The sequence below is a fragment of the Kogia breviceps genome, chromosome 9 (assembly GCF_026419965.1).
Source record: "Kogia breviceps isolate mKogBre1 chromosome 9, mKogBre1 haplotype 1, whole genome shotgun sequence".
Taxonomy (NCBI): Eukaryota; Metazoa; Chordata; class Mammalia; order Artiodactyla; family Physeteridae; genus Kogia; species Kogia breviceps.
In genome coordinates this window covers 19,043,202-19,070,710 of record NC_081318.1, presented here as the reverse complement: position 1 = coordinate 19,070,710, position 27,509 = coordinate 19,043,202, and the positions used below count along the sequence as shown (strand labels likewise).

General features: G+C 40.9%; 1 protein-coding gene across 1 annotated transcript in view; it reads left to right on the top strand.

Moving 5' to 3' along the window:
- EXOC4 (exocyst complex component 4) overlaps window positions 1–27,509 on the top strand; it is an 826,096-nt gene that overhangs the window by 696,348 nt on the left and 102,239 nt on the right. The window contains exon 14 of the mRNA XM_059074406.2: window positions 9,260–9,438. Within this exon, the coding sequence (XP_058930389.1) occupies window positions 9,260–9,438 (179 nt within the window). The remainder of the gene's footprint in view (window positions 1–9,259; window positions 9,439–27,509) is intronic.

Below are 27,509 nucleotides of genomic sequence, written 5' to 3'. Positions count from 1 at the left end.
AAATGTAGGGAATTGGTTATTACAGGTGACTGAGGATCTGAGTGTCAAATAGAGGACATTAGGAGAACCTGTAGATTAGCAACAAAAAGGAGCCACTGCCTCCCTTTAGCTCTTTCCAAAGGGAAGAGCCATTTACTGGAGCACAAAGGTACCCAGAGGAATTTGGGGCATGGTGGGCGCTAGAGCCAAAAAGGAGATGTGTCTGCTGTTGGAGACATGACCCAAGGCAGAGGGGGAGGGAGAGGAATAGCAATGCCCTGACTTCTTCTCCTTTCCCTTTAGCCTTCAGTTTCCCATCAGGGCCTCCCATTGTCAGTACCCAGCTGAGAACCTGGAAAACAGCTGGCAGGAGTCAACCCCCGCCTCCCCCTGATACAGATCACAGCAAAGGTGAGGAATGGATCTTAGGGCAAACAAGCCTGGACTTTCAGGGTCCACCCCTTTTTATTCTGTATCCATTAAAACTTGGTACTTCTGCCCAATTCAAGGGAACTACTCATCATTTATAGGAATTATTCCTCTCTCCCCAGCAAGGGTGAGTCAGCCTCATCCATCATTGAATTCATCTCAAGTCTAGGATCTCTGCAGTCCCATGTCAAGGCAGATGTGATTCCTCATATATGGTGACCTCTGAACTAGAATGGAAAGTTAATACTACCAGCTCCTCATGTAAAATAGTAGAAGAAATAGCACCTCACCTCACACCCATTAGGATGACTATTATTTTAACTTTTTTTTTTTTTTTTTTTTTTTGCGGTATGCGGGCCTCTCACTGTTGTGGCCTCTCCCGTTGCGGAGCACAGGCCCCGGACGCGCAGGCCCGGCGGCCATGGCTCACGGGCTTAGTTGCTCCGCGGCATGTGGGATCTTCCCGGACCAGGGCACGAACCCGCGTCTCCTGCATCGGCAGGCGGACTCCCAACCATTGCGCCACCAGGGAAGCCCCCTATTATTTTAAAAAATAAAATGGAAAATAGTAGATTTTGATGAGGATGTAGAAGAATTGGAACCCTTGTGCACTGTTGGTGGAAATGTAAAATGATGCAGCCGCTCTGGAAAACAGTTTGGTGATTCCTTAAAATGTTAAACATAGAATTACCGTATAAGCCAGCAATTCCATTTCTCTTTATATACCCAAAAGAATTGAAAGCAGAGATTCAAACTGGTACTTGTGCACCAATGTTCATGGAAGCATTATTCACAGTAGCAAAAGGTGGAAACAATTCAGATGTCCATCCACAGATGAAAGGGTAAACAATATGTGGTGTGTACACACAATGAAATACACGGCCTTAAAAAGGAATGAAATTCTGATACATGCTATAACACAGGTGAACTTTGAAAATATTATAAGCGAAATAAGCCAGACACAAAGGGATGTATATGATTCCACTTATATGAGGTACCTGGAATAGGCAAATTCATAGGGGCAAACTATAGAATAGTGGTTACCAGGGACTGAGAGGAGGAGGGGATGGGAAGTTACTCTTTAATGAGTACAGAGTTTCCTTCTGGAAGATGGAAAAGTTCTGGAAATAGTGATGTTGTACAACATTGTGAATGTACTTAATGCCGTTAAACTGTACACTTAGAAATGATTCAAATGGTAAGTTTTATGTATATTTTGCCACAAAAATTAGGAGTTTGGGATTAATGGATACACACTACTATATATAAAATAAACAATAAGGACAGGGAACTATATTCAATATCTTGTAATAACTTATAATGGAAAATAATCTGAAAAAGATATATATATATACAACTGAGTCACTTTGCTGTACACCTGAAACTAACACATATTGGTAATCAGCTGTTCTTCAATTAAAAAAAAAAATTAGGAAGTGGAAAACAAAAAGAAACCCTTGATTAGTATATGCATAAAAATGCAGGGCTGCTACAGCCTTCATTTCTATAACTGGTCACGTTTCTCTAACTGGTGACATTTATTACTTCTTTCTCCTACCATCCATCCCACGTTGCCCTTGCCCTCTGACAGCGCTCAGCCGCTGAGAGTGTTTTACCTATTTGTGTTGAAATGAGCCTCTGTTCCTGAAAAAGGCTGAGTTCTTGGCAGTTCTGCCTTTAGTTGGCTGCTATGGGTTTTTTTCCATGACTGTTACTGTGGACCTGGAAATACTAAAAGGGGTTCCAGTGAATCCGACATAGTCCTCTCCGCCTTTACTTCATCGAAGCAACTCACTTTGTCCTTGGCAATTGAGGTCAGTTCTTCCAGGCATCAAATTGACCCCTTTCTCTGCCTGTTGGTTCAGTAGTGTGAGAAGCCCAGAATAGCTGGTGGACAATCTCTCTTACCCATTATAATTTAGTCATTGTTGTATTTTTCTGGTGGAAGCATTCCTTCCTGAGTGCCTCTAGACCAAAGTTGTGGGAACAGGAGCAGAACCTCCATGAGTAGTTTTTTGGTTTGTTTGTTTGTTTTGCGGTACGCGGGCCTCTCACTGCTGTGGCCTCTCCCGTTGCGGAGCACAGGCTCCGGACGCGCAGGCTCAGCGGCCATGGCTCACGCACGGGCCCAGCCGCTCCGCGGCACGAGGGATCCTCCCGGACCGGGGCACGAACCCGTGTCCCCTGCACCGGCAGGCGGACTCTCAACCACTGCGCCACCAGGGAAGCCCCATGAGTAGTATTAATAATGAGAAGAGGGACCATTCCTACTTCTAATCATTGGATTCCCAGACCTATACTTTCTTGTTACTGGAAAAATAGATAAATAAATAACAGCACTGTATGTTGGCCTCCTGAGTCAAAGAACCCCAGCACCCTAGCCTCGTACATGTTGTCTCCCAACTGGACCGTAGCTGAATCCTGCATCAGCCGTTTCACCCGGTAAGTTTCTCGGCCAGCAACTTTGTTGAATAGCGTACCACGATTGCGAGTAAGAGCTTGAATAAATCTCCTAATAGTGGTGCTCCTCGGAACACTTCAGGCAAGGAAAGCAGTTCCGTACTCAGAGTGGGTACAGCACTGCCCCCTCCAGGACGCAAGGCGTCTGGTCGTCTGCTTCTCCACCTGAGCCAGCCCGTGTCTTTCCCCTGCTCTGTTCTGGATCATAGGGGGCTGCGCTTTGTAGAGTGTTTCCTGGCTCCTGGGGCAGTTATCTTACAGAGGGACAGCAATGGGAGGTAGTAGTAGAAGATTTGGGGAGTGGGACAGGGTCTGAGCATGTATGTTATGTGGTCACTTGTAGCCCAGTTCTGCAAATCCGTCACTTTGAAACTATTTGTGATGTCTCTTTCATAAGTGCATTTGGTCTGCTGAAAGTGCACTTTTTTCTTTTCCTTCCCAAGATTTCAGGGAATAACAGAATTATTTAAAGACTAAATGGAGACAATTTTCACATCTTTGGCAAACTTCTCTTAAATGAATTGTCAGATCGACCTCTTTAAAGATTATAATTGTGTGGTAAAATTAAATTAAACAGGTTTTACACTCTTGGCAAAGTTCTCTTAAATGATTTCTTGTCAGATTCAAGCTCTTTAAAGATTATAATTGTGTGGTAAAATGAAACTTAACAGGTTTTACACACTCCTTCAGTGTTTTAGGCTTCTACGTGAGCATGTTGGCCTACTGATAATAAAGGTGACTTCTCACATAGGTTCAGTGCCTGAAACATACAAGTTTTGGGTTCTGATGTCTGTTCCTGGGTATATCAGATGATCTTTAGGCCATGACTGAATGCCTCTGTTTCACCTTCTCCAGATAATAATTATTCTGCTGCCCATTTCACATAAACATATTGAATATCTTCATTAAATAATGTGCTTTCATAATAAGCAGAAGATGAAGGCTAAGTAAAAGTTCAGATCTAGAAAGAAGAAACAGTACTAACCCAGATGCTGGGGGGTAGTCATTCTAGCCATGAGACCTCCACAGTGGACACTGACTGCCATCTGTTTTTTTGTGTGTGTTTTTTTTTTTGAGGACATTTTTTAAAAATTGAAGTATAGGGCTTCCCTGGTGGCGCGGTGGTTGGGGGTCCGCCTGCCGATGCAGGGGTCGCGGGTTCGTGCCCCGGTCCGGGAGGATCCCACGTGCCGCGGAGCGGCTGGGCCCGTGAGCCGTGGCCACTGGGCCTGCGCGTCCAGAGCCCGTGCTCCGCAGCGGGAGAGGCTACAGCAGTGAGAGGCCTGCGTATCACAAAAAAAAAAAAAAAAAAAAATTGAAGTATAGTTGATTTACAGTGTTTCAGGTGTATAGCAAAGTGATTCGACTATACAAATACATATATTTCTATTCTTTTTCAGATTCTTTTCCATTATAGGTTATTACAAGATATTGAATACTGTTCCATGTGCTATAGAGTAGGTCCTTGTTTATCTATTTTATGTATAGTAGTTGTGTCTGTTAATCCCAAATTCCTAATTTATCCCTGCCCCCCACCCCCCCTTCCCCCTTTGGTAACCATAAGTTTGTCTTCTATGTCTGTGAGTCTATTTCTGTTTTGTAAACAAGTTCATTTGATCATTTTTTTAGATTCCACATATAAATAATATCATATGATATTTGTCTTTCTCTATCTGACTTACTTCACTTAGTATGATAATCTCTAGGTCCATCCATGTTGGCATTATTTCATTCTTTTTTATGTCTAGGTAGTATTCCGTTGTGTGTATACACACACACACATACACACACACACACACCATATCTTCTTCATCCATTCATCTGTCAGTGGACATTTAGGTTGCTTCCATGTCTTGGCTATTGTAAATAGTGCTGCTGTGAGCATAGGGGTACATGTACCTTTTCAAATTATAGTTTTGTCTGGATATATGCCCAGGAGTGAGATCGTTGGATCATATGGTAACTCTGTTTTTAGTTTTTTAAGGAACCTCCAAACTGTTCTCCATAGTGGCTGCACCAATCTACATTCCCACCAACAGTGCAGGAGGGTTCCCTTCTGGCTGCATCTTGAGCAAGCCTGAAGCCACGGTCCAAACCAGCTTTTAGACCAACCAACCATTGCCTCCAGTTCGGCTCAAGTAACTGTAATACCCATGTCCTCCAATTTTCCGTGTTAAAATGCTCGATGCATCCATCTGAAAGGTTTTCTCATCTGTGGTAGGGCTTTCAGGTTTTTGTTTTTAATCATAAGGTAAACACGTTCATTGGAGAAAGTATAGAAAATACAGAGAGACACAAAGCGTGATCCAGTCACACAGTTAACATTTTGGTATACAGATATCCAATCTTTTTTCAGTTCATATAGATATATAATTATGTTCTTTTTAAATATAGAGTGCCTACAGGTTTTTTTACTCAACTTCATATTATGGCTAAAAATAAACTATATCAAACATTTTTTCTATGGTATCAAATATTTTCTACTATGTAATTTCTAATGACTGCATAGTTCTCCACAGTGTGGATATGCCATAATTTATTTAATAAATTAGAGGGTTTAGGAAAAAATCTGTAGTTGAGCAGCTAGAGCCATCCCCTTAAGGTTATTGTAACACATAAAACCCGTCCACCAAACTCTTTGACATACACAAATCCTCGAAGGACTGGTTTTTCGTGTGAAATGGTTATAGCTGTCAATCATTTCTTCTCCATGTCATGGTTCTGGTGCTCTCTCCAGGTTTTTAGGGGGTGATTATGAATTCCTGTCAAATGAGATGTCTACTGTGTATTCAACACGAGGCAGTTTGTGTTTTTCTCCATCTATTGCTTTCCCCTCGGAGGAAGTTAAGCAAATCTCTGTGAGCCAAAGGGGAATGGGATAGACGTCTAGTGCCAGCAGCACACGGCAGACATGCCCGGGTCCCAGAGATCCCGCATAAGCAGATTAGACTGCTACATAAATACATTTGTCTTGATTGTCAATTCCACCCAGGGTTACACCTACATGCGTAAAAATGGCTCCAAGCCTGTTTTTCAAAGGCAGTTTGCCTCCCTTGTTGCTTTTTAACCACCCAGCTCACAGGCATTTTTTGTGTGTTATAGCTATCAAAGATGATTAAGGGGCTGGGAGAGTTGATATATAGGACAGATTAAAAAAACTAAATATTTACAACTTGACTGAGTGATAGCCAAGGGGAAGATACTATAACTGTCTGCTGGGCTCAAATCATGGAAGAGATATTGTTTTGCTTTCCCCAGTAACTCCATTATAGGGGTATCTACATTCAGAGAAAGTTTTCTGAAGATGACATCACTTATGCTAATTAGATAACTGTGTCAGTTGAAATTACATTTCGCTGCTTACTAGCAGAAACTTGGAATAGCAGTGGCTTCATCAAACAGGGTTTCATTTTCTCTCCTATAACACGAAGCCCAGAAATGTATCGTCTGGGGCCGTGTGGCAGTTCCATGATGTCATCCGAGCCCGCATGCCCTCCTGTCTTTGGGGCCATTATTCTCGGCATGATATTCGTACTCGAGGTCACCTGGTATTTGAAGAAGAGCTACCACAGCTTCACTTACCTTGGCTGAATTCCAGAAAGGGGAAGGCAAAAGAGGTCCCTGCCAACTAAGACTGCTTGGAAGAACTTTCTCGGAAGCCCATTTCCTGATTCCAGTTTATATCTCATTGACCCCGCCACAGCAACAAGAGGGGCTGGGAAATTCAGCAGGGTTTTTTTTTTTTTTTTTTTTTTGCGGTATGCGGGCCTCTCACTATTGCGGCCTCTCCCGCTGCGGAGCACAGGCTCCGGACGCGCAGGCCCAGCGGCCACGGCTCACGGGCCCAGCCGCTCCGCGGCACGTGGGATCCTCCCGGACCAGGGCACGAACCCGTGTCTCCTGCATCGGCAGGCGGACTCTCAACCACTGCGCCACCAGGGAAGCCCATCAGGGTTTTTGGTTTGGTTGATTTTGTTTTTACGTTGGGTACCTTGCTTATCACAGTGATGTCAAGGTCCTTTGACTGGGAAGGCATGGGAACATGGCTGCTGGGTAAGCAACTGGTGGTTTCTGTCACAATGCCTTAGCTCTTAAAGCTTCTGAGAAGTCTGGACTCTTGAGACACAGTGACATTTGCTATGATGTTCCATTTGTAAAACTAGCCCTTGAGATCTAATTTATTTACTTCTCATCACTCATCGATTTCAATTTATTTGTCACAGCATACCCTGGGTTGATGCTCCATAAACCAGCCATCTCAGCAGACCTAAGGATAATAATAACTACAACTTACTAGCTTTTACCCAGTTCCATGCACTGTGTTCCGCACTTCACATCACCTGAATGGTTTGCTTCAAAATACTCTAAGGGGGATGGGGAGTAGATATGGATAAATGAAATAATACTCACCATGACTTGCTAATACCTGAAGCTGAGCAATGGCTATATGGAAGTTTGTTATTATTTATACACTCTTCTCTCTCCTTTTGTAATCATGGAAATTTTCCCAGTAAAGATCTTTAAATCACCTCATCTACATCTTAACATTATTTCTTATGAGGTCGGTACTATTACCCCTAGCTAACAGTGCTCAGGGCAGTTAAACAACATCACACAGTGAGTGAGTGCCAGACTTAGGATTCAGACCCAGCTCTGCCTGACTTAGAAGCCTGTGCTCTCACCCTTATTATTCAAAGAAAGAAAGCATGCTTCCCCGATAAGGAGACTGAAACTCGTCAGAAATGTAGATTTTCAGGCCCCGCCCAAGCCCTATTACAGGACCCCCGAATAAGGTTTGTTTGCACACCCGGGGTTTCCATGCTCTGCCCACCGCACCGTTATTGCCTTCGTAGCCACAACTTAACCAACTCAATCGTGAGTTTCCCATAAAAAATGTTACCCTCTGTTGAAGCAGGAAGCCTTATCATGAGTCACTACTTGGTCGCATTTAGTAATAACTGAATAGGTAGGCATTTAATTCAGAGCAGTTAACTTCTTTCAACCTTGAGTGTCTGCTGCAGTGCTGAGCACTAAATGCCTATGTGTCAATTAAGCATCATTCTGACTGTGTGTCCGCTGCTAATAATCACTGCTTGCTTGAAACTTGGTTTGGTTTGTTCTATTGAAATAACTCCCCTGCTTCTATTAACTTAAGGTGTTGTGAGTTTTCAAAGTTTGGGGACTTAGAGAAAACTGTTCAGCTACCTGTTCTACCTTCCGCAGCATCATCTCTGCTTACCCGCCTCTGTATAACTTTCCTGAAAAGACATGATTTTTCTCCCTAACATCTTCAGTCCTCCTGTATCATTTCAGCCCTGTTTCTGAAAGAAAGAGAACTATGGGTTAGTTCCTGTGTGTCGTGTAGGCAGAACATCAGCCTCCATTTCTCCACCTGTGCCTTGGCTGTGCCATACGGTCTTCAGGATCCCTTCCAATGTCATTCTTCTCTAACCCCACATAACGTGATTTTTCAAGCCCCCCCCCCCAAACAAAAACATTATGAAGACACTGGACTGTATGTGAAATCTACTTAATTATGTTTTTTCAGCCAGTGAAAGGATCCCTCATTGATTCGTACTCGTTTCTCTGTCCGAATAATGAATGCCTTAACGCTGTGTAGCTTCCTCGCCTCAGATCCTCGTTAGAACAAGTAAATGAATGAATGAATAAATGAACGAATGAGGCCTGTCATCCATCTCAACTATTATCTGCTTTCTCAGAGAGGCTGGGCCCTCTGCTTTTGAACAGCTTAAAAGATTTTCAAGCTGCCAGGTGAACGTGTTTGTTTTATATATTATAATCACCTTCAAACCATGTGTATACTTAACACCCTAAGCTGTTCTTCAACTTCCATAGCAGAAGAGGTAAGGGAAAAACCTACGAAAGAGCAGGCGTCAAAGCCATCCCCAGTGACCGCCTGGGGGGTTGGGATAGGGAGGGTGGGATAGGGAGGGTGGGAGAGAGGGTGATGCAAGAGGGAGGAGATATGGGAGCATGTGTGTATGTATAACTGATTTAGTTTGTTGTAGAGGGAAAACTAACACACTATTGTAAAACAATTATACTCCAATAAAGATGTTAAAAAAAAAAAAAAAAAAAAAAAAAAAAGCCATCCCCAGGGACCATCACTGTAGAGGTCAGGCCCATGCTGGTTGAAGGTACAAGCATCAGAGTCACTTCATTCTTCTAACAGGAACTCTTTCTCCTACAAGAGTAATTTTAAGCCCGTTTATGTATAAGATAATGTTCTCACAAAATTAAACCTAGGAAAAATAGCATGCTGTAATATAGTGACGATAACAACCATTTTGCTAGACATGCCTCAGAATATCTTGTCCACCCCTATCTTTTCCATGCTATAAGTAAAGTGTGTTTCTGATTTGTTTTGCAGAGCAGCCTTTGGCAAGGAGTCAGAAGTTCTTATTGGGAACCTGGGTGATAAATTAATCCCTTCACAGGACATCCTCCGCGATGTCAGCGACCTCAAAGCCTTGGCCAACATGCATGAGAGCTTGGAATGGTTAGCAGGTCGAACAAAGTCGGCTTTCTCCACTCTTTCTACATCCCAGAGTAAGTACCATCAGGGTGGTTCCTGTGTGGGGACAACTGAGGAACTAGACTGAATACTTTCATTTGAAATGAGAGTGTGTCTACACATCGCCATAAGGGGACATGTCCAAGTTGTTGGAAGATCTGTGCAAGAATTCTGCTTGTGCTGAGCCTCTGGCACTTTGTCATTCTGTGAAAGGAAGTAATCTCAGCTTCCCCAGGTGGGGCGTGGGAGGCCAAAAGGTCCATGTTAACATAGCTTGATGTTAAACCTTAGAAACACTGGATTGTGTAAGATTGAACCACCGTGTCTCAAGAACAGAAAGCAATACATTTTGTCCTTCTTACAGCTTCTCAAGGGTAGAAACTGTGTCTCAGAGCTCAAAGCTGAGCACACGGTTGATGTTCTCATTTTACCTGATAGAAAACGAATGAAAAAGTATCTAAAAAGAGAATAATAGAAGTGATCAAGTTGCTAGAAAACAGAGACAATGAGAAAAACATTTATTCTGGAAAAGAGATGGCTGAGAGATAACCTCATTATACATTTCAAGGAAATTAAGAAATAGGGTCTGAAGTAAAAATGGGAAACCTTTTTCTATCAAGGACCAATGACCAATTATTTCAAAAATAATTTGAAAACTTTGGGACACATAAACTTTATTCAATAAGTATAGCACAAATATTTTTTAAAAGCATTAGTTCAGAAGTGTTAAACAGTTAAAGGCAAAGAAAAAATGATATGAAGAAGGAATAAAGGAGGTGGGAGATTTGAATGCATGAATGGAGGGACAGAAAACAGGATAGAAAAAAGCAAAATAACAGCAAGAACATGAAAGAAACTGAATCAGCTCTGAAGTTAGTATTAGAGCGAACTGCTAGAAGATTATTAGAAGGAAAAAGCTTGTATTATTTGGACTGTGGACTTCAAAGAAAGTTATTTTTTATCATTGTCTCTTGAAAAGTTACTATTGCTTGATTAACCATGATTTCCAGCCCAGAGAGGGAGAAGATGTGGATGAAATAAACCAGAGTAAATTATGCCCTGAAACACAGGCCCCACCAGAGTCTAGGAGACCTTTGAATGCTCACTGACTTAGGATCTCATGCTGATTGTGTAGCTGTCATGGGGGTCAGCAGGGTGTGAGGAAAGCAGATGGAAGGAGGGGGCTTCTGAGATTTTGTATTCTGCTTTAGAAATCTTCTTAAAATATTACTTTTTATTTATACTCTTATTTTTGTACTTTTTAGCATTTAAAATAATACTTTTAGCTGATGATAAAATTGTACATGTTTATTCTTAGAAATATATTTACCTACTAAGGATAGTTTGGACTCAGTATCAGGTCTGAGCAGACTCTGCCTAAGTAGGCATCCTTGAGATGTTTTCAACTTTATAACGACCTCATATCAGGGAACCTGTCACGAGTAGTAGTCAGAATTAGCCATTTTATCTCCCAGACTCACCGGACTCCACCAAAAAAAAAAAAAAAAAAAAAAAAAAAAGTCAGAAAGAGCTGACTCCCTTTTTGCTAGTTGCAAAATAAACAGCTCTGAAAAAAGGGACCAGATGCCTCTTTTCCTAGTTTCCTTTGACTCTTGCAAATGTAGGGCTGCTTGGGTTGGTTTGTTAGTGATGATTCGAAGGAGTCCTCTTGTTCGGTGGGCCATCAGAGTCTAATAGTTAATAAGGCGGTCTCTTATTTTGGCAGCACATCCTCCCAGATTTCTGTTCCGTCCATACTAAAAGAGCTCCACAAGGCAAAATAGGACACAGCCTCCACGGCAAGCCACCGAGTGATTCACACAGTCTAACCCGGCTTCAGCTGTTCTCAAAAAGAGAAAGATGCTGTCTGAGTTATGGTCACCTTTGTAATTGCACCATTTACCTGTTGTGTTCACGTCACTGAGAGTCCCTAGTACAGCTGATATCTAATTCATGTCTTCCAGCACCTCTGTTATTCTGACAAAGACCTCTTGTACCATGCCCATTAATACCTCTCATGTGCTCAGTTCCGTTTCATAGGTTGTACCCTCTCAGTTCCTTTCAGGGTGATTATTCCAGGCCGTGAGTGATTTAAGTGACTGTTAGCATTTTGACGATCAGTGCAAAACCCAAGTGAACTGTAATCACTACTTATGTTGTCTGTGTAAAAACAAAACATCCAGCAAACTGGTTTATTCTGCTAACAACATGCCTCACTCAACCGCACGCGTCTGTTCTTTGAATTCCCAGGAGAGATGCCCACTGATGTCTATAATTTGAACAAAGCAGGGACTGGGTTACTTTGATTGCTTCATGTCAGCGTGACTTTAGAAAGGGAATAAAGGGCAGCTCTTTATTATTCTTTTGAAAAGTGAACCAAATGATTACCTCAACAAAAGTGTTGCCAAGTCTGGAGACTCGATAGCATGAAGAAAATGCCAGCCTTTTGTCTAGCACTCATAGAGACTCAGGATGGGGAAAAGTCAAGAAAAGAAGTGTAGAAGTTTCTTTTTTTGTCCACATCCTTTAACTATTTGGTATGGTAAATGCCATGCTTTATTATAATTAAGAAGCTACTAATAGAATGGAATGGAGGAAGTTTGCAGAAAATTATTTTCATAGTGGAAAATCTCTTTAGATATTAATAGCAGTATTCTCCTCCTGAAATATTTCATGTCATAGTGAAGAGAGTATTGCATTTTAGTGGCAGAGCATGGCTGGCCGCTTGCCCAGGAGATAAGAGTTGACCATTTTTTCAAAGACAGTTTTTCCATCTCTTTTAGTCTTTGCCTAAGCATCACTCTGTGTTCTTTACTTTTAAAAGAGTCTCCTCACCTCATGTAGATCCTGACTACACAAAGGCACTGCTCTTACTTTCACAGTCCATGGTTCCTGCTCCATTTCTCCTTGTATTCTCCTGCTCAGCCTTCCTTAAACCTGTTCTACTTAAGATTCTTTCTGTTGAAAGTCATAGGCCAATTAAAAGAAAAAGAATGCATCATCGATTTATAAAACTGGTAAATCAAAAGACTTCAGGTGTGGCTGGATCCAGGGGTTCACAAGATAACACCATGTAACAGACATGTTTACACACCTGCTCTCTCTCCCCCACTTTCTCTATTTTTGGTGTATTCCCTTTATTGCTTTCCATCTCAGGTAAGACCTTTTCGTATGGCAACATCCTTGGCTACCAGCAGCCCCAAGATTATTTGATCCCAGACAAAAAGAGCATTTTTGCCAAGAGCTCCTGAAACAGTCCTAGAGAAGACTTGGATTGACCTAACTTGACCTCCTCTCATGGGTCTCTCAGGTTCTCTCTGTATATGCCTTGTTTTCTGCCTCTTTACTCATAACTCACGACTCAGTCTCCCACTCCCACTTCTAGAATCTCTTTATGTTCAGGGTCTGTTTTAACAAATATGCTTTCAGTGCAAGGAAGTTGAGCAGGTTCATATGTCGCATTGGGCATTCAGAATCTAGGTTTATACATATTTTCTCTCATTTATCACCATTTCAACCTCGTAGTAAAGGCACAGAATAGTATCTGTAATATCTGCTGTTTGTAACGATCCTAAATAAGGAGTCTGAGATTAACTGTTATGGTTAAGAAAATTCTCAGCAAATTGTGACCTAGATAAAAATTAAGAGCGTATTCAATTGGAACACTAATGATTTTCTTTTGTATTTTATCCTTTTGTTTTAAGGATGTGTTGCCTTTAAAAATAGAGTACAGAGAACTTGAAGGGGGCTCCAGAGCTTGTTCTGACTGCATTTGCTTCCTCAAGGGGGCGCCTCCTCTCTTTCTCAGATTCTGTAAAAAAGAAATCTCCAGGATAAGAGAATCTAAAACTTCCTTGATTATATATTCTGCTCTTTAAGTAACCTTACTATCGAGGAGGTCATCTGTTTTTTATTAAAGTCCCTTTGCTTCAGTCTAAACCTCTTTCTTCTGTCCTATTCTTCAGAAATTAAATGTTGAATATTTTTTCTATGAAATACTTTAATGTGTCTGAAAACATTTCCCTGGTCTCAACCTGCCCATCCCTGGATATTAAAAACTTTTGGCCTGAGGGTCCCACCCAGTCTCTGAGTCCAGGGCAACCAAATCTAGCAGAAGTAGAAGCCCAGATCAGACCCAAGTTCGCTTACACTCTCTCGGATGGTGGTTTGACTGTTAGCCTTTGTGAATGTGGCCCATGTTGCAAGTTCCTTCAACACCAGTTTTATCCCCTTCTGGCTCCCTCAGCTCCTGTTACTGCAGTTCTTGCTGTGCCCACGTGCATTGATAATAAAAAGTCATACTGTAATCTTTTTTTTTTTTTTTGGCAAAACCACAGGGTCAAATAAATCTCATAATTTTGGTTCCTGGAATTAGTTCATGAATTGCAGTATTAGTTATGCAGTTATTTATATACTTCTTTTTTTTATTGTGGTAAGATATACATAACATCAAACATACCATTTTAACTGTTTTTAAGTGTGCAGTACAGTAGAGTCATGTGAACTCTGTATTTATTACTATGCAACAGATCTCTGGAACTTTTTCATCTCACATAACTGCAGCTCTGTACCCACTGAACAATAAATACCCTATTTCCTCTTCTCCCCCAACCCCTGGTAACAACTTTCCACTTTCCATTTCTATGAGTTTGACTACTTTTAGATGCCCCCTTATAAGTGGAATCGTGCAGTATTTGTCTTTTTGTGACTGGCTTGTTTCATGTACCCTAATGTCCTCAACGTGTTATAGCATATGCCCTGATTTCCTTCTTTTTTAAGGCTGAATAATATTCTGTTGTATGGATATACGACATTTTCTTTATCCAGGCATCTGTCAGTGGACATTCAGATTTCACCCACCTCTTGGCTATTGTGAATAATGCTGCAGTGACATGTAAGTGTGCAAATTATACTTCTTTCTTAAAGCAGAACTATTACTAGGGATTTTAGAAGTCATCTGGTCTAACTCAGATGATTTGCTCATGGAGGAATCAAGGCTTCAGAATGGTCACTCTGCATGTCTCTGCCTGAACTGGTATGGAAACAAGCCCTCAAATTGCCACTTTAATTTTCTCTCTACTACATCAGTGTCTTGACCATTGCCAAGGTTAAGTACTGGCAGTGACAACAGTTCCATTCATTCCCTATTCCTATTAAACCATCCAGGAAGGTCATCATTTTTTTTTTTTAATGAAAGCACTTTAATGCCTACAATCAACTTGTGATCATTTCTGATCATCATCTTGTGTGTAACCAGACTTTCTATGCTTTAAATATATGGCACTATTGCACATATCCCTTTTTGAATTTCATCTTAGTTGTAATAAAATATCTTATTAATTTTTCTCCCTCTTTTTTTGTTCTACAAATATTATCGAAGTTAGAAACTCTCCCTGTCTTGTTATCATGTTCCAGGATATCTTCTAGCTACTGCACTCTCCTATGACAGCAGCCACTAACCTTGTGTGGCTATTTACATGTAGATTAATTAATATTAACTGAAATATAAAATTCATTTGCTTAGTCACACTAGCCACATTTCAGATGTTCAGTGACCACTGTATTAGCGAGGTTGTAGAACATTTCCATCATCACAGAAAGTTCTGTTGGATTGTGCTATAGATCAACACGTAGGTCGCTACTGATAAAGTTCTAAAATAATGCCAGTTCATACAGTTAGCTTTTTGAAACATACTTGAAATGTCCACCTAGTTATATCAAGACATGGATAAATACTTCACTTGTTCAGTCTCCAAATCCCCTGGCAGAGAAGTATGTGTTAGGCCTGGCTTTGTCCAAAATTTTTTCTATTGATGATAAAGGGGAAAGAGTTTAGTGGTCAAATACACTTGAGACACATTAGGTTAAAGAACATTAAATATAGTTCCTGCATACAATAAAACTTTTAAAGTCTTTTTATGTCAACGGGGTAATTACAGCAATGCAGTGTTTCCCAAACTTCTTTATCAATGGAATTCTCTCACCCCAGAGCATCTTACAGGACTTTTCTTTTATGGAACAACTTCTGGTAAACACTGTCCTATGCTATATTTATATAATTTGTTCAGAATCGTTTATTTCTCACAGCAGAGGCACAAGATAGGGCATATGCTTCACTCCTGCAGGAATGTAATTTCATATTATTGGCAGACTTGCACACCATCAGATGACTTCTGTTGCAATTTGGTTATTTTGTTACTTGATTGAATTATTTTTTAAAATGTTCAAGTCAACCAATATGAAATGACTATGGCTTCTTTTTTGCTTGTTTCAAATCTGGCTGCTGTCCAATCATTACACTTTCCTCACAATTCTCAAAGATTCCATCTACTAATGTAATTCCACACCTCAGTTCACTGATGAATGTTAATATGTCCAGAGATTGATTTTTTTAAGAAAAATTTTAATTTAGTATACTTCCAGATTTTGAGTAATGTTGCAAAGGTAGTACAGAATTCTTATGTATCTCATACCCAGTTTTCCCAGTTGTTAACATCTTACATTTGTCACAACAGATGAACCAATATTGATACATTATTATTAACTAAGGTCTATATTCAGATTTCCTTAGTTTTTATCTGATGTCCTTTTTCTGTTCCAAGATCCCATCTCTAGGATATCATAATACATTTAGTCATTGTCTCTTTAGGCTCATTTAGACTGTGAAAGTTTCCTAGGCTTTCCTTGTTTATGATGAATACTGGTCAGATATTTTGCAGAATGTCCTTCAATATGGGTTTGTCTAATCTCTTTTCATGATTAGACAGGGCTAGGGCTCGTGGGTTTGGGGAAGGAAAACCACAAAGATAAAAACATTCTCATCGCATCTATCAAGGATAACTCCTAGCAATGTGACTTACCACTAGTGATGTTCTGGGATTGATTTTTATGCCTCCAATTCATGTAGTCCCCTCTAGACAGTTCCTTCTGAACTCTAGATCGACTTTCCACTTTCCCACCGCAAATTGCTTTTGTCTCTCTTTCTAGTGACCATTTTTTAACATGATGAATGCATCTATTATAAGCCCAATGTTTGGACAAGTTGAATAGCTGCTTACAAAAATAGTCGTCGTCCACCTTAAACAATTATGCAGTTGATAAAGATTATAATCTTGTGGGTCTGAAAGGCCTACGGAAGGAGATGTCTTTTCTGCCCTGAGCCACTCGATTCAGGCCTGCAGCTACTTCTTAGTTGCCACATGTGCCAAACAATCCTTAGTAAATGTATACAAACATATTAATTTCAGACAAAGCCATGCTGAGATTAAAAGAGCTATCTGAATTTTTCTTCACCAAAAATAAAGTTTTATTTTAACCCATTTACATTAGGTCCTTCTAATGTGCAGTGTTGACTCAAAACCCATTTACAAGTGAAACTTATTTCCTGACAAGTGTCCTTTTAGAATAGCAATTCTCAAAGTTAGCTGCATGTCAATTGTAATCAGCTGGGGAGTTTTTAAAAATACTGATGCTGGGCCCCACTCCCAGAGATTTTCATTTAATCGTTCCAAGGTGTGGCCTGGGCATCCAAAAAACCATTCACATCAGAGGTTGAGAACCACTGTCCTAAAGGATTGGTTCTCATCCTTGGCTTATATTAGGATGACCTATTGAGCTTCCGGTCAGACTCTCTGCGGGAGATGCCCAGAGTACCGTGCTTTCAAAAGTCTCCTCAGGCAACTTCAACAAACAGCCAAGGTGGAGACCCACTGATTTTTGAGCCCTCCAGAATTTCTTCTTTAATTTCTAGAGCTCTTATGTTTGGGAAATGCTTGATAGTTATTTTGCCAGTTCTAGTCTCAAAAGTTTGGGGTTAACATGACTTCCCATTTTACGGACAAGAACACCAGGCTCAGAGTGTTGTAATTTGTGTCTATGCTAGAGTCAGGACAGCTGCCCACTTCTGCTTAGCAGTTCCTAGTTGGCCAAACTGTCCCCCAGATGTGATTAAAAATAAAAACCTTCCTCTTACCTTTTTCAAATAGCGAAATGAGAAGGGCACAGGAATCAGTGTCTCTCTTAACACAAAAGGCTGTGACTGCCAAACCACATCCAAAGTGATGAATGTAGAAGTGTTTACAAGTCAATTATATCACTGAAAGTAAAGATGGACAAGGTCCAGGTGTCTGTACATCCCCCATCCCTCGAGTCTATGGTTTTTTTCGCCAACCAGGAGGCCTTTATACATTGCCAACTGTGATTTAACATTTTCTAGAAGATGGAATTGGAATTGAATATGAATGGAGCTCTCTATCATGGGCTTTTTCTGCCCTAATGGCAAATGGAAGATAAAATGCAGACCCCCCCACCCCTCCCCTTGCTGTTTGTTTTTCTGTCTTGACACAAATGAGGATAAAAATGTCCCTAGACAATATCTCCTGGGACATTGTCCCGTTTCAGCTTTGCTTTTGTCAAACCATGAAGCCAGAATTTTTCTGTCATGATTTCATCTGATTATTTTTAATTAAAACTCCATGTTTGGTAATTTCTCTCCTGCTCCGGTATTTACAAGTTTCAAATATTTGTAGACTGTTATCAGACAGCTCCTCCTCAGCAGTTGCTTAGCCTAACTCTACATATTTAGTGTCTCGAATCCTCTTTTCGAGGTTGGGCTTTCTCTGCCATAATCATTTTTTGGTCTTACTCGTTGTCATTTTCTTCAGCTGACTCTCATTCTGTGGTTTCCCTCTTATCATTCCTCTTCCTCAATTGGTGACAACTTCCAAATTCACTGTCATTGGTTAGTTTCATGAGCATACTGTTTACTAAGAAAATTATATTACCACTGGAATAATACCTTGTTCAGGGCTTTCCCACCCACTGTCCAATCTGGAATTTGTTTTGATCTTATCTAACTGACACAACTTCTACTTTTGTGTGAGCCTTTATCACTTTTTTGAAAAGTGTCCAAATATGCTTCCATGTTGTACCAGTTTCCGAATTAATCATATGTTTTGTAGGAATGAAAACACTAAACGACAATTTTATGAAGATTCAGTTTTGTTCATTTTCAGTCTTCATTGTGCTCTATTGTTACTTATAAGCTGATTGAAATTTATCTTTTTTTTTTTTTTTTTTTTGCGGTACGCGGGCCTCTCACTGCTGTGGCCTCTGTCATTGCGGAGCACAGGCTCCGGACGCGCAGGCCCAGCGGCCATGGCTCACGGGCCCAGCCGCTCCGCAGCACGTGGGATCTTCCCGGACCGGGGCACGAACCCGCGTACCCTGCATCGGCAGGCGGACTCTCAACCACTGCGCCACCAGGGAAGCCCTAGCCATATCTTTTTTTAAAAAGTAGATTGGGATTGATATATATACACTACTATATACAAAATAGATGACTAATAAGGGCCTACTGTATAGCACAGGGCACTCTTTTTAGTACTCTGTAATGACCTATATGGGAAAAGAATCTAAAAAAGAGTGGATATATGTATATGTATAACCGATTCACTTTGCTGTACAACAGAAACTAACACATTGTAATACAACTATACTCCAATACATATTAAAAGGAAAGTAGATATTGCCTCATTGTTTTAGTTCTTTGACCTGGAATATTTTTTTTTTTTTTTTGCGGTACGCGGGCCTCTCACTGTTGTGGCCTCTCCCGTTGCGGAGCACAGGCTCCGGACGTGCAGGCTCAGCGGCCGTGGCTCACGGGCCCAGCCGCTCAGCAGCACGTGGGATCTTCCCGGACCGGGACACGAACCCGCATCCCCGCATCGGCAGGCGGACTCTCAACCACTGAGCCACCAGGGAAGCCCTGAAATTTATCTTAATGAAGAAAGAATTGTGTGGAAAGTCCCTGTGCTCAGGGTGTTCACCTGGTTGTTCTTAGGAACTTTCTGAGACCCATGTTGTTACAAACAATGGAGATGCTGATTGTTCTCTCACTTTATAAGGAAAAACATCTGGACCCCTCCAGCTCCTTCTCCACACTGATGTACTCTGCACTGTTACTACTGATTATCATCCAAGCTTCAGGCCGACCCATGGCGTTCCCATGTTCCTTTCTTCTTAGCACATCTTAAGTACTGATAACACAGGTTAGTCCCCTTTTTAAACATTTCTGATTTTTTTCCCTTTCCTCTCATTGAATAGCCTCACATGACTCCTAGATCGTGGTCATTTTGCCTCCCTCTAAACCTCTGTGTTCTTCTTTTAATTCATAGACTCTTTCCCATGCTTCTCCCTTAGTCTTGATGGCTTATAGTACATATTTGACTTTGAAGTCAAGTACACTTGGGGACAAATGAGGCAAGTTATTGTATCACCAGAGGGAAATTGTTTCACCTTTCTGAACTACATAGGTCTTCTTACTTGTTAAATAGATATGGTGATACATCTTCATTGGGTTGGTGTAACCATTACATGATATGATGAACTTGGAGTTCTAAGCATGAGACACAGAGTGGGAACTTAATATGGGGTTCCTGGGGTGACTGCTATGAATCCTATCACTGGGGCTCTCACTCAATGCGCTGCTCCCCGAGTACTGGGTCTTCACCTTCTCCCGCCCCTTCAGGGTCCTCTTTTCTCTCAAGTCTTGTGGTTGCTCTTAAAACCCTGTTAACATCTGTCCTTTCTGTTTTTCAAAACTATGAAAAGAGGGTTCTGATGTTGTTGAAAAACATGCCAGAACCAAATACAGTTCCTTCTTGTCAATCAGCTGGTCATCTGTCAAGTCCACTGTCCTGTGCCGAGTACTGATTAGAAAACAGCACCCTACCTTCCTCAGCAAGGAGGTGATTATCAGTTGTGAAGCTATGGAGGGCTAGTGCTGTGGGCATTCTGATGTAATTTTCGAGTTTTAAGTATCTACTCATAAAGAATTATGTGGCTGTTTCTTTGAAAATGCCAACATTTGTATCAGAAGGAAAATATTTTAGGAAAATATGGTAATCGTGGATGGCTTCAGTGTGGTGACTGGGAGCTTCCAGATGAATGATAGTGTCTTCAAACAAAATTCTAAAATGGAAACAGGAAGAAGAAATAAGGAATGAAAAGCTCTGGGGAAAGGGGGAGGCAGAAGAAGGTGGAAAGCAAGAGAGGGCTTTAAAATAGCATGCTGAAATAGCAGAGCCAGACGGAGGTGGGGGGGGTGGAAATGCAGAATTACCTGGGTTGACACCCTGAGCAGAGGTGAGGAGAAGTGGCTGCTAGGGCAGCAGGTTTTGAACAAGAGATCGGAGGGGACCGACTTGGCCACCACACAGGAAAAAAACCCTCTTGTAATGAATGAGAAGTAAGTGAAAGATTGTACCTGAAGGCACTGATCGTGCTTTTAAATCTAAGCTCTTATCTGGAAAAGCCCTCAGATAGTTGGGTGCTTTAAAATGTGAGATAAGCCCCCTTAGCAACATGAAGCCATGACTTCATGAACTTCTCACTAGAAAAAGATGTGTCTTTTAACTTCTTCACCCTCGAAACTAAGCGTGGGTATACTACAAATGCAGGGGACCAGGAGAGATGAATCCTGATGGGGGAAACAGAAAGAGGATAGAGGGCTGGCCTGGACTGAATGGAAGAAATCTCTATCGCTTTGTGGAATTGGATTTAGAAAAACGTTCCAAAACATTTTTGGATGTAAACTGAATCTACTTTTTCAGACAGCTTACTTATTAATCAGTAGTACACAAGGACCCTTTGCAGTCGGCCAGCCCCCAGGAACGTGTAGCAAAGGGACGGTATGCACAAATGTGTGTGCATGTGACAGTCCCAGAGGATGCCCCGATGATGACAATGGCACTCAACATTTAGACTGCATTTCATACTTTTTCAAGGACCTTTATAATCATTAATTCTTAATCCTTTATCCCTGCCTCAAGCTGCAGTTAATAGCCTTTATCCTCTCAGTTTTACAAAGCATGATCATGCAACAGAAGTTTGGCCATTGGCCCAAGGTCAAAGTGAGACGGTGACAAAATCTAGATTGAACCCTACTGTTCTCAGAGTGCAGACCACAGTGTCTAGAAAAACAACATAATCGCCTGTTGCTAGTGTGCCTCAGAACACCAAACTAGCACACCTCTGTTTCCCTCCCGGGGATAATGCTGTTCTTTAGCCGTCTGCCAAAATCACAACGGCAAGATAAATGCCATGCTGCATCCCCGAATGCGTCTGTAAATGACACTGGATGCAGTTTAAAGGGGGTGGTCTTGACCTTCACCTGCTGTAAGAAACCGAAGCTGGAAAACCTGCACCCCCCTGCCAAGGATCTATTTTGAAACCAAATTTTATAGTCGTGTATTTAGGGAGAGGTTCTCATTTACTTTATTATCCTAAATTCAATATTGTAATTTATATCCACTCTTATAAACTATACAGTAAAAATGTAAAAGAACTCCCTTCTTCTTCATATGAGGTACAGGAATATATCAGGTATAGGTCTCCACGGCACAGTGTTGTTTATGAATAGCAGTTAATTCTGTGTACTAACATCTTTGAGGTCTGGTCGTTGAATCCTAGGTGAATTTGACTTGAGTTCTTAACTAACAACGTAATCCAATTTTTATGAAAGGAAGAATAATGAGGGCTGCCCTGGTGGCGCAGTGGCTGAGAGTCTGCCTGCCAATGCAGGGGACGCAGGTTTGTGCCCCAGTCCAGGGAGCGGCTGGGCCCGTGAGCCATGGCCGCTGAGCCTGCGCGTCCGGAGCCTGAGCTCCACGAAGGGAGAGGCCACAACAGTGAGAGGCCCGCGTACCACAAAATAAAAAAATAAATAAATAAATAAATAAATAAATAAAAAGAATAATGAGGACTTCTCTATAAGACTAATGAAAAACCGAAACGTTTTTCTAGAAACCAAGAATATCTGATCAGATTCTTCAAGGAAGCAAAAATCCTGTAAATGTCAGAAAGATGTTACATTCCGGAAAACCCCTTTGGTCAAATTCATCTAAAGAAGGTGCTACTTGCAGGTGACTTTGCAGCAAGTCTGTGAAAAGCTTCTTGCTACAGATAAAAATTCAGTAACCTTTCACTGTGGATGTGCCACAATTATCACTCATTTAAAAACAGTCCCTCTAATAGAGTATTTTATCATGCTGGACAGTCTCTGCATTGTTCATTATTTAGTGTTTGCTGAGCTGACGGCACTTCCACAGCACTTTTCTTATCTCTACTTCTTCAGAATTGGATTTTATATTTCTGAACCAGCCAGATATGACAAGTCATTTTCTTCCCTCTTGTCTTTTAAGAAACGCAAACTTGATTTCTTTTTTTTCAACAATCACCACTTAAAGTTATTGGAAATGTCTGTATTAACTAGCATTGGGATATGCAGTGGAAGACTACTGCATTTTAACTGCCATTGGAGTTTCTTCTCTTCCTTTTCTTTCTTTTTATTTTCCAATATATGTGTATTCTGTATCTCTTTGGAACCTCATTCTTCGAAAACACGCAGTGTACAGCAAAGATGAGGTATTATGAAGCCTGATGTTGCTAGAAAACAAGGTATTATTTGAATTATTGTATTCCTAAACCTCAGGAAAGGTGGTGATAAGCTATGTAAGTGGGTCTCTGTATATAAAGATTGTCTTTATATGAGAAACCTACTGAAAGGAAAATGATAAAGTCATTAGCCTAACACCTGGGGTGGGGGGCATTGCCAGTTCAAACAATATCTCTTTCTAGATGTAGCTCATTATTGAGAATCTTAACATTTTAAGTCTGAAAAAAATTCAGCTACCTGTGGTTCCACGTGAATGATTTTTAAAAGATCCATGACACATACTTTTAGGTGTTTACATTTTATCCCAGGTTTTATCTTGGCCACTTTCATGGAATAGTTCTATTTTCAAATTAAGATCAAGTCTCTTCTCTTTATAATGAGGAATCTCTGGGAGATTTGCATGAGGCATCCTGAACAAAGGATCACAATAAAGTGGCCACATACGCTCTGACTTTATTGGAAACTCTCTCCTTGGGCCTACTGAGGACCTGTCCATTTTCTTCAAGAGAGTCTGTTGGGGGCTTCCCTGGTGGCGCAGTGGTTGAGAGTCCGCCTGCCGATGCAGGGGACACGGGTTCGTGCCCCGGTCCGGGAGGATCCCGCATGCCGCGGAGCGGCTGGGCCTGTGAGCCACGGCCGCTGAGCCTGTGCATCCGGAGCCTGTGCTCCGCGGCGGGAGAGGCCACAACGGTGAGGGGCCCGCGTACCGCAAAAAAAAAAAAAAAGAGAGAGTCTGTTGCACAATTTTTAGGGAAATAGAGAACTTCACTCAAGAAATGATGACAAGATTTTTGACCTTTTATGCTACAGCCTTTAAATAGTGGTGCCAGAATACTGAGAAAGACCGTGCAGAGAGAAATTCTCACTGAAATACTAATTTTAAGCTTTATGGATTATTATTGTAAGTATCAAAACAGAAATAACATCAGAGTCTCTTTTTCGTGCACTCATTATAAAGACCATCCTGTAGGATCAGCTTTGTGAAGAAAAACACTTGCTCAAACTTTACCCAGAGAGAGATGTTCAGAACTTCTGTCATGTCTACTTCTGAAAGAGGGAATGTGACGAAAAATCCACCATCGTATTATTTGTTTAAAGGTACCACCAGCCCAATTAACGCGTTTGCTCAAGCCAACAGCCTTTGGGCTTCTCACACAGAAATCTTGGAAGTGTGCTAGAGAAATGCCCCCGCAAAAGAGCTTTGCATATGCTGCTGGATCTGCCTCGATCTGCGAAGCACAACAGGGGTCACTGACAGACAGATGGCCGCCACAAGCGCCACCGGTGGCCAGAAGCCCTTCCCGCCGCCTCCTGTTGCCACAAACAAGCGGGGAGAGATGCTTTTCTTCAACGCCATACGTAGACTTTTCTCTCCCCTGACCCAGCCCTACCCATGGAATATTGAGGCAAGACCGACATCTAACGTTACAATCCTGCCTTATTTCTATTCCTCCGCACCAACGTAACAGAGGAGCGTGGCCTTGGCCTTGCACAAGGCACTTTTGATATCATCGATGACATTGTCTGTGTCCTAAATCCCTCACAGGATTGCTTTGAGGATCAAGTCAACTACTGTATGCATGACCCCTGATCCAGTGCCTACTAAACAGTGATTTCTCAATAAACGGTAGTTTTTTCCTTCCGTTTCTTCTCTCTTTAAACTCGTTGCCTCAGTGTTAGTCATCCTAAGAATACTTCATTTCCGACTCTTTGATTTTACTGTCCATATTTGCCTATGATGGGGCTCGGTGTGAAATGCCCAAGTCCGCCTCCGGCTTCCCCCCTTCTCCTATCCTTCCTGTTGATAACTGGCCCATTCTGCTGGATCATTTAATTTCACCGCCAAGGGATCATTGGTACATTGAATTTGAAATTCGAGTTTGAGCACTTAGGTTTAACAGCCTTCCAAGATCCATGTGGCCTTTGAACTCAGGCACAGGGTGTGTTTATTCGGGGCCACAGTGAGTGAAACTTAAGGTTAAACCTCAGCTCTCATTAAATGACTTTCTCTGTAAACTTGTACTTCCGTACCAGGAGATATGGAAATGAAGAAACTGCTGCACTGTGGTTTTAGTAAAAGCTATAAGAAAAATGACAGACCACCCAACTCCAGAGCCAGTAGGAGCTCTGAAGCTCTTGGGCCTTTTAGAGGCATCAAAGGATTCTGTCTGTGTTCAGCTGCATTCTTTTGTTCATTAGGGACTAACTTGTAACATGTCTCATTGAGTTGATTGTTCATGTGGACTTTTTTCAGTTAGATGTCTTATAAATTGTTTTATTTTTTAAAAAGCAGAATAACTATAGACTATTAAATGTCTCAGTAGCCCTGAATATCCCTAGGAAGGTGAACAGGATCCTGACACTTCATTAATGCCATAAATGGTAGAATTTTTAAAATAAGAAATAAATATGCATTAATTTAAAACATCTGCCATAACTTTAACATACTAAAATTTTATTAGCTATAGTCTGTAATGTTCAGTAAAATTCTGATGGCAAAGTATGACTTAGTCCAAAGTAGGATTTTTCTAATAAGGATCTAAGGAGTTCAGGCCATTCTGGTCTTTAGATTAATAATTTAAGATTTTCTTTTTTAATTGAAGTATCGTTGATTTACAATGTTGTGTTAATTTCTGCTGTATAGCAAAGTGATTCAGTTATAAATACATATATATGTATACATATATATATGTATATGCACACACACATATTCTTTTTCATATTCTTTTCCATTATGGTTTATCACAGGATATTGAATATAGTTCCCTGTGCTATACAGTAGGACCTTGTTGTTTATCCAGTCTATATATAATAGTTTACATCCGCTAACTTCAGATTCCCACTCCATCCCTTTCCCACGCCCCTCCCCCCTTGGCAACCACAAGTCTGTTCTGTGTGTCTGTGAGTCTGTTTCTGTTTTGTAGATAGGCTCCTTTGTGTCACATTTTAGATTCCACGTATAAGTGGTATCATATGGTATTTGTCTTTCTCTTTCTGACTTACTTCACTTAGTATGATAATCTCTAGGGCCATCCATGTTGCTGCAAATGCCATTATTTTATTCTTTTGTATGGCTGAGTAGTATTCCATTATATATACCTCATAGAAGTTAAGATTCTTAAGTACTAATATGGTAATTTCTGTGTCCACTGTTGCAGTAATGGATTATTCCATGATTTCCCTTGTATACCAACCCTTTACTAAGGATCACTTCTTAAGGTTTCACTTTCATCGTGAAGCAACAAAAAGACTTCATTATCACAGAGCTTCTATTACTTCAGCAGCATCATTTGAAACATCTAAACAGTTGAGAAATGCATCCCAATAATATACTTAGAAAGGATGAGAAGCAAGAATAGTGAAACTAGCTATTTAGCTTAAATTCTGTAGGGATCATTTACCCATGTTGCAGTTCACTTAATTTTCTACTTTCCATGCTGAATTAGTCATGTGAATTAGTCAACAATCCTGCCACCACTGCCAGATCAGCTAGTACTGAGACTTCTTTCCCTCATCAATACTCCATATTGGCTTAGATGGTACACCAAAGCGCCAGGTAGAAATCACACCTAACCCAGGCGTGCTGCACAGGGCCTAGTGAATAGTACCTCATGTTGATACAGATGTTGATAAGGGCAGTGTTAATTATCAGTATCAGTAATAAAGCCAGTTCAAGGCGTATCTCCTTGAACATAGCAGGTACTCCGTAAATGTTTCATCAAATTGAATTAAATTAACAAAATGCTTCCAGTGAGGACCTGAAATCTGCTACCGTTCTTCCATTTGCTGAATTGGCTGGTAAATCTATGTCTGCAAGTGAGCCAGCTCTTTTTCTGCATTCCATTTCTTTCCCCTCTCAATTCAAGCACTGATAGCAACAGTTATATAGCACAGGAAAGTTCCTCCCAAGGCATCCGTTTATCTCTGTTAAGAATTTCCCCTAGGATTAAACAGTATGGTTACCTTTGGATTTCCACAATATTTTTGGCCATTAACTTCCTTATTTAAGGCAGTATATTTAAGTCTATATCAATTTTCTCTTGCTAAATGTGGATGTTATTTACTGAAAATTGTTCTTTCTGACCTTCCCCTCTGACTTGTCTTTCCTTTCCTTAATAACCTTTCTTCCTTCAGTACTTGTTCTGGCACCAGTACTCACTCATTGACTAATGAATGTGTTATATTCTAGAAGTTCTTTTGTAAATTGACTGCTAGAAGCTCTGAGTGTGGTTCTCCCATAGAAACACTGTTATTTCTGGTTATGGACTACAGGACATGATTTTTAATCTCTGAGTCTCAGTTTTCTCATCTACAAATTAGGTATAATAATAAAGCCTATTTTGTAAAATTTATTTTATTGAAGTATAGTTGATTTACAATGTTGTGTTAATTTCTGCTGTACAGCAAAGTGATTCAGTTATACATATATACATTCTTTTTCATATTCTTTTCCATTATGGTTTATCACAGGACATTGAATATAGTTTCCTGTGCTATACAGTAGGACCTTGCTGTTTATCCGTTCTATATATAGTAGTTTGCATCTGCTAATCCCAAACTCCTAATCCATTCCTCCCTGACCCCACCTCCTCCTTGGCAACCACAGGTCTGTTCTCTATGTCTGTGAGTCTGTTTCTGTTTCGTAGGTAA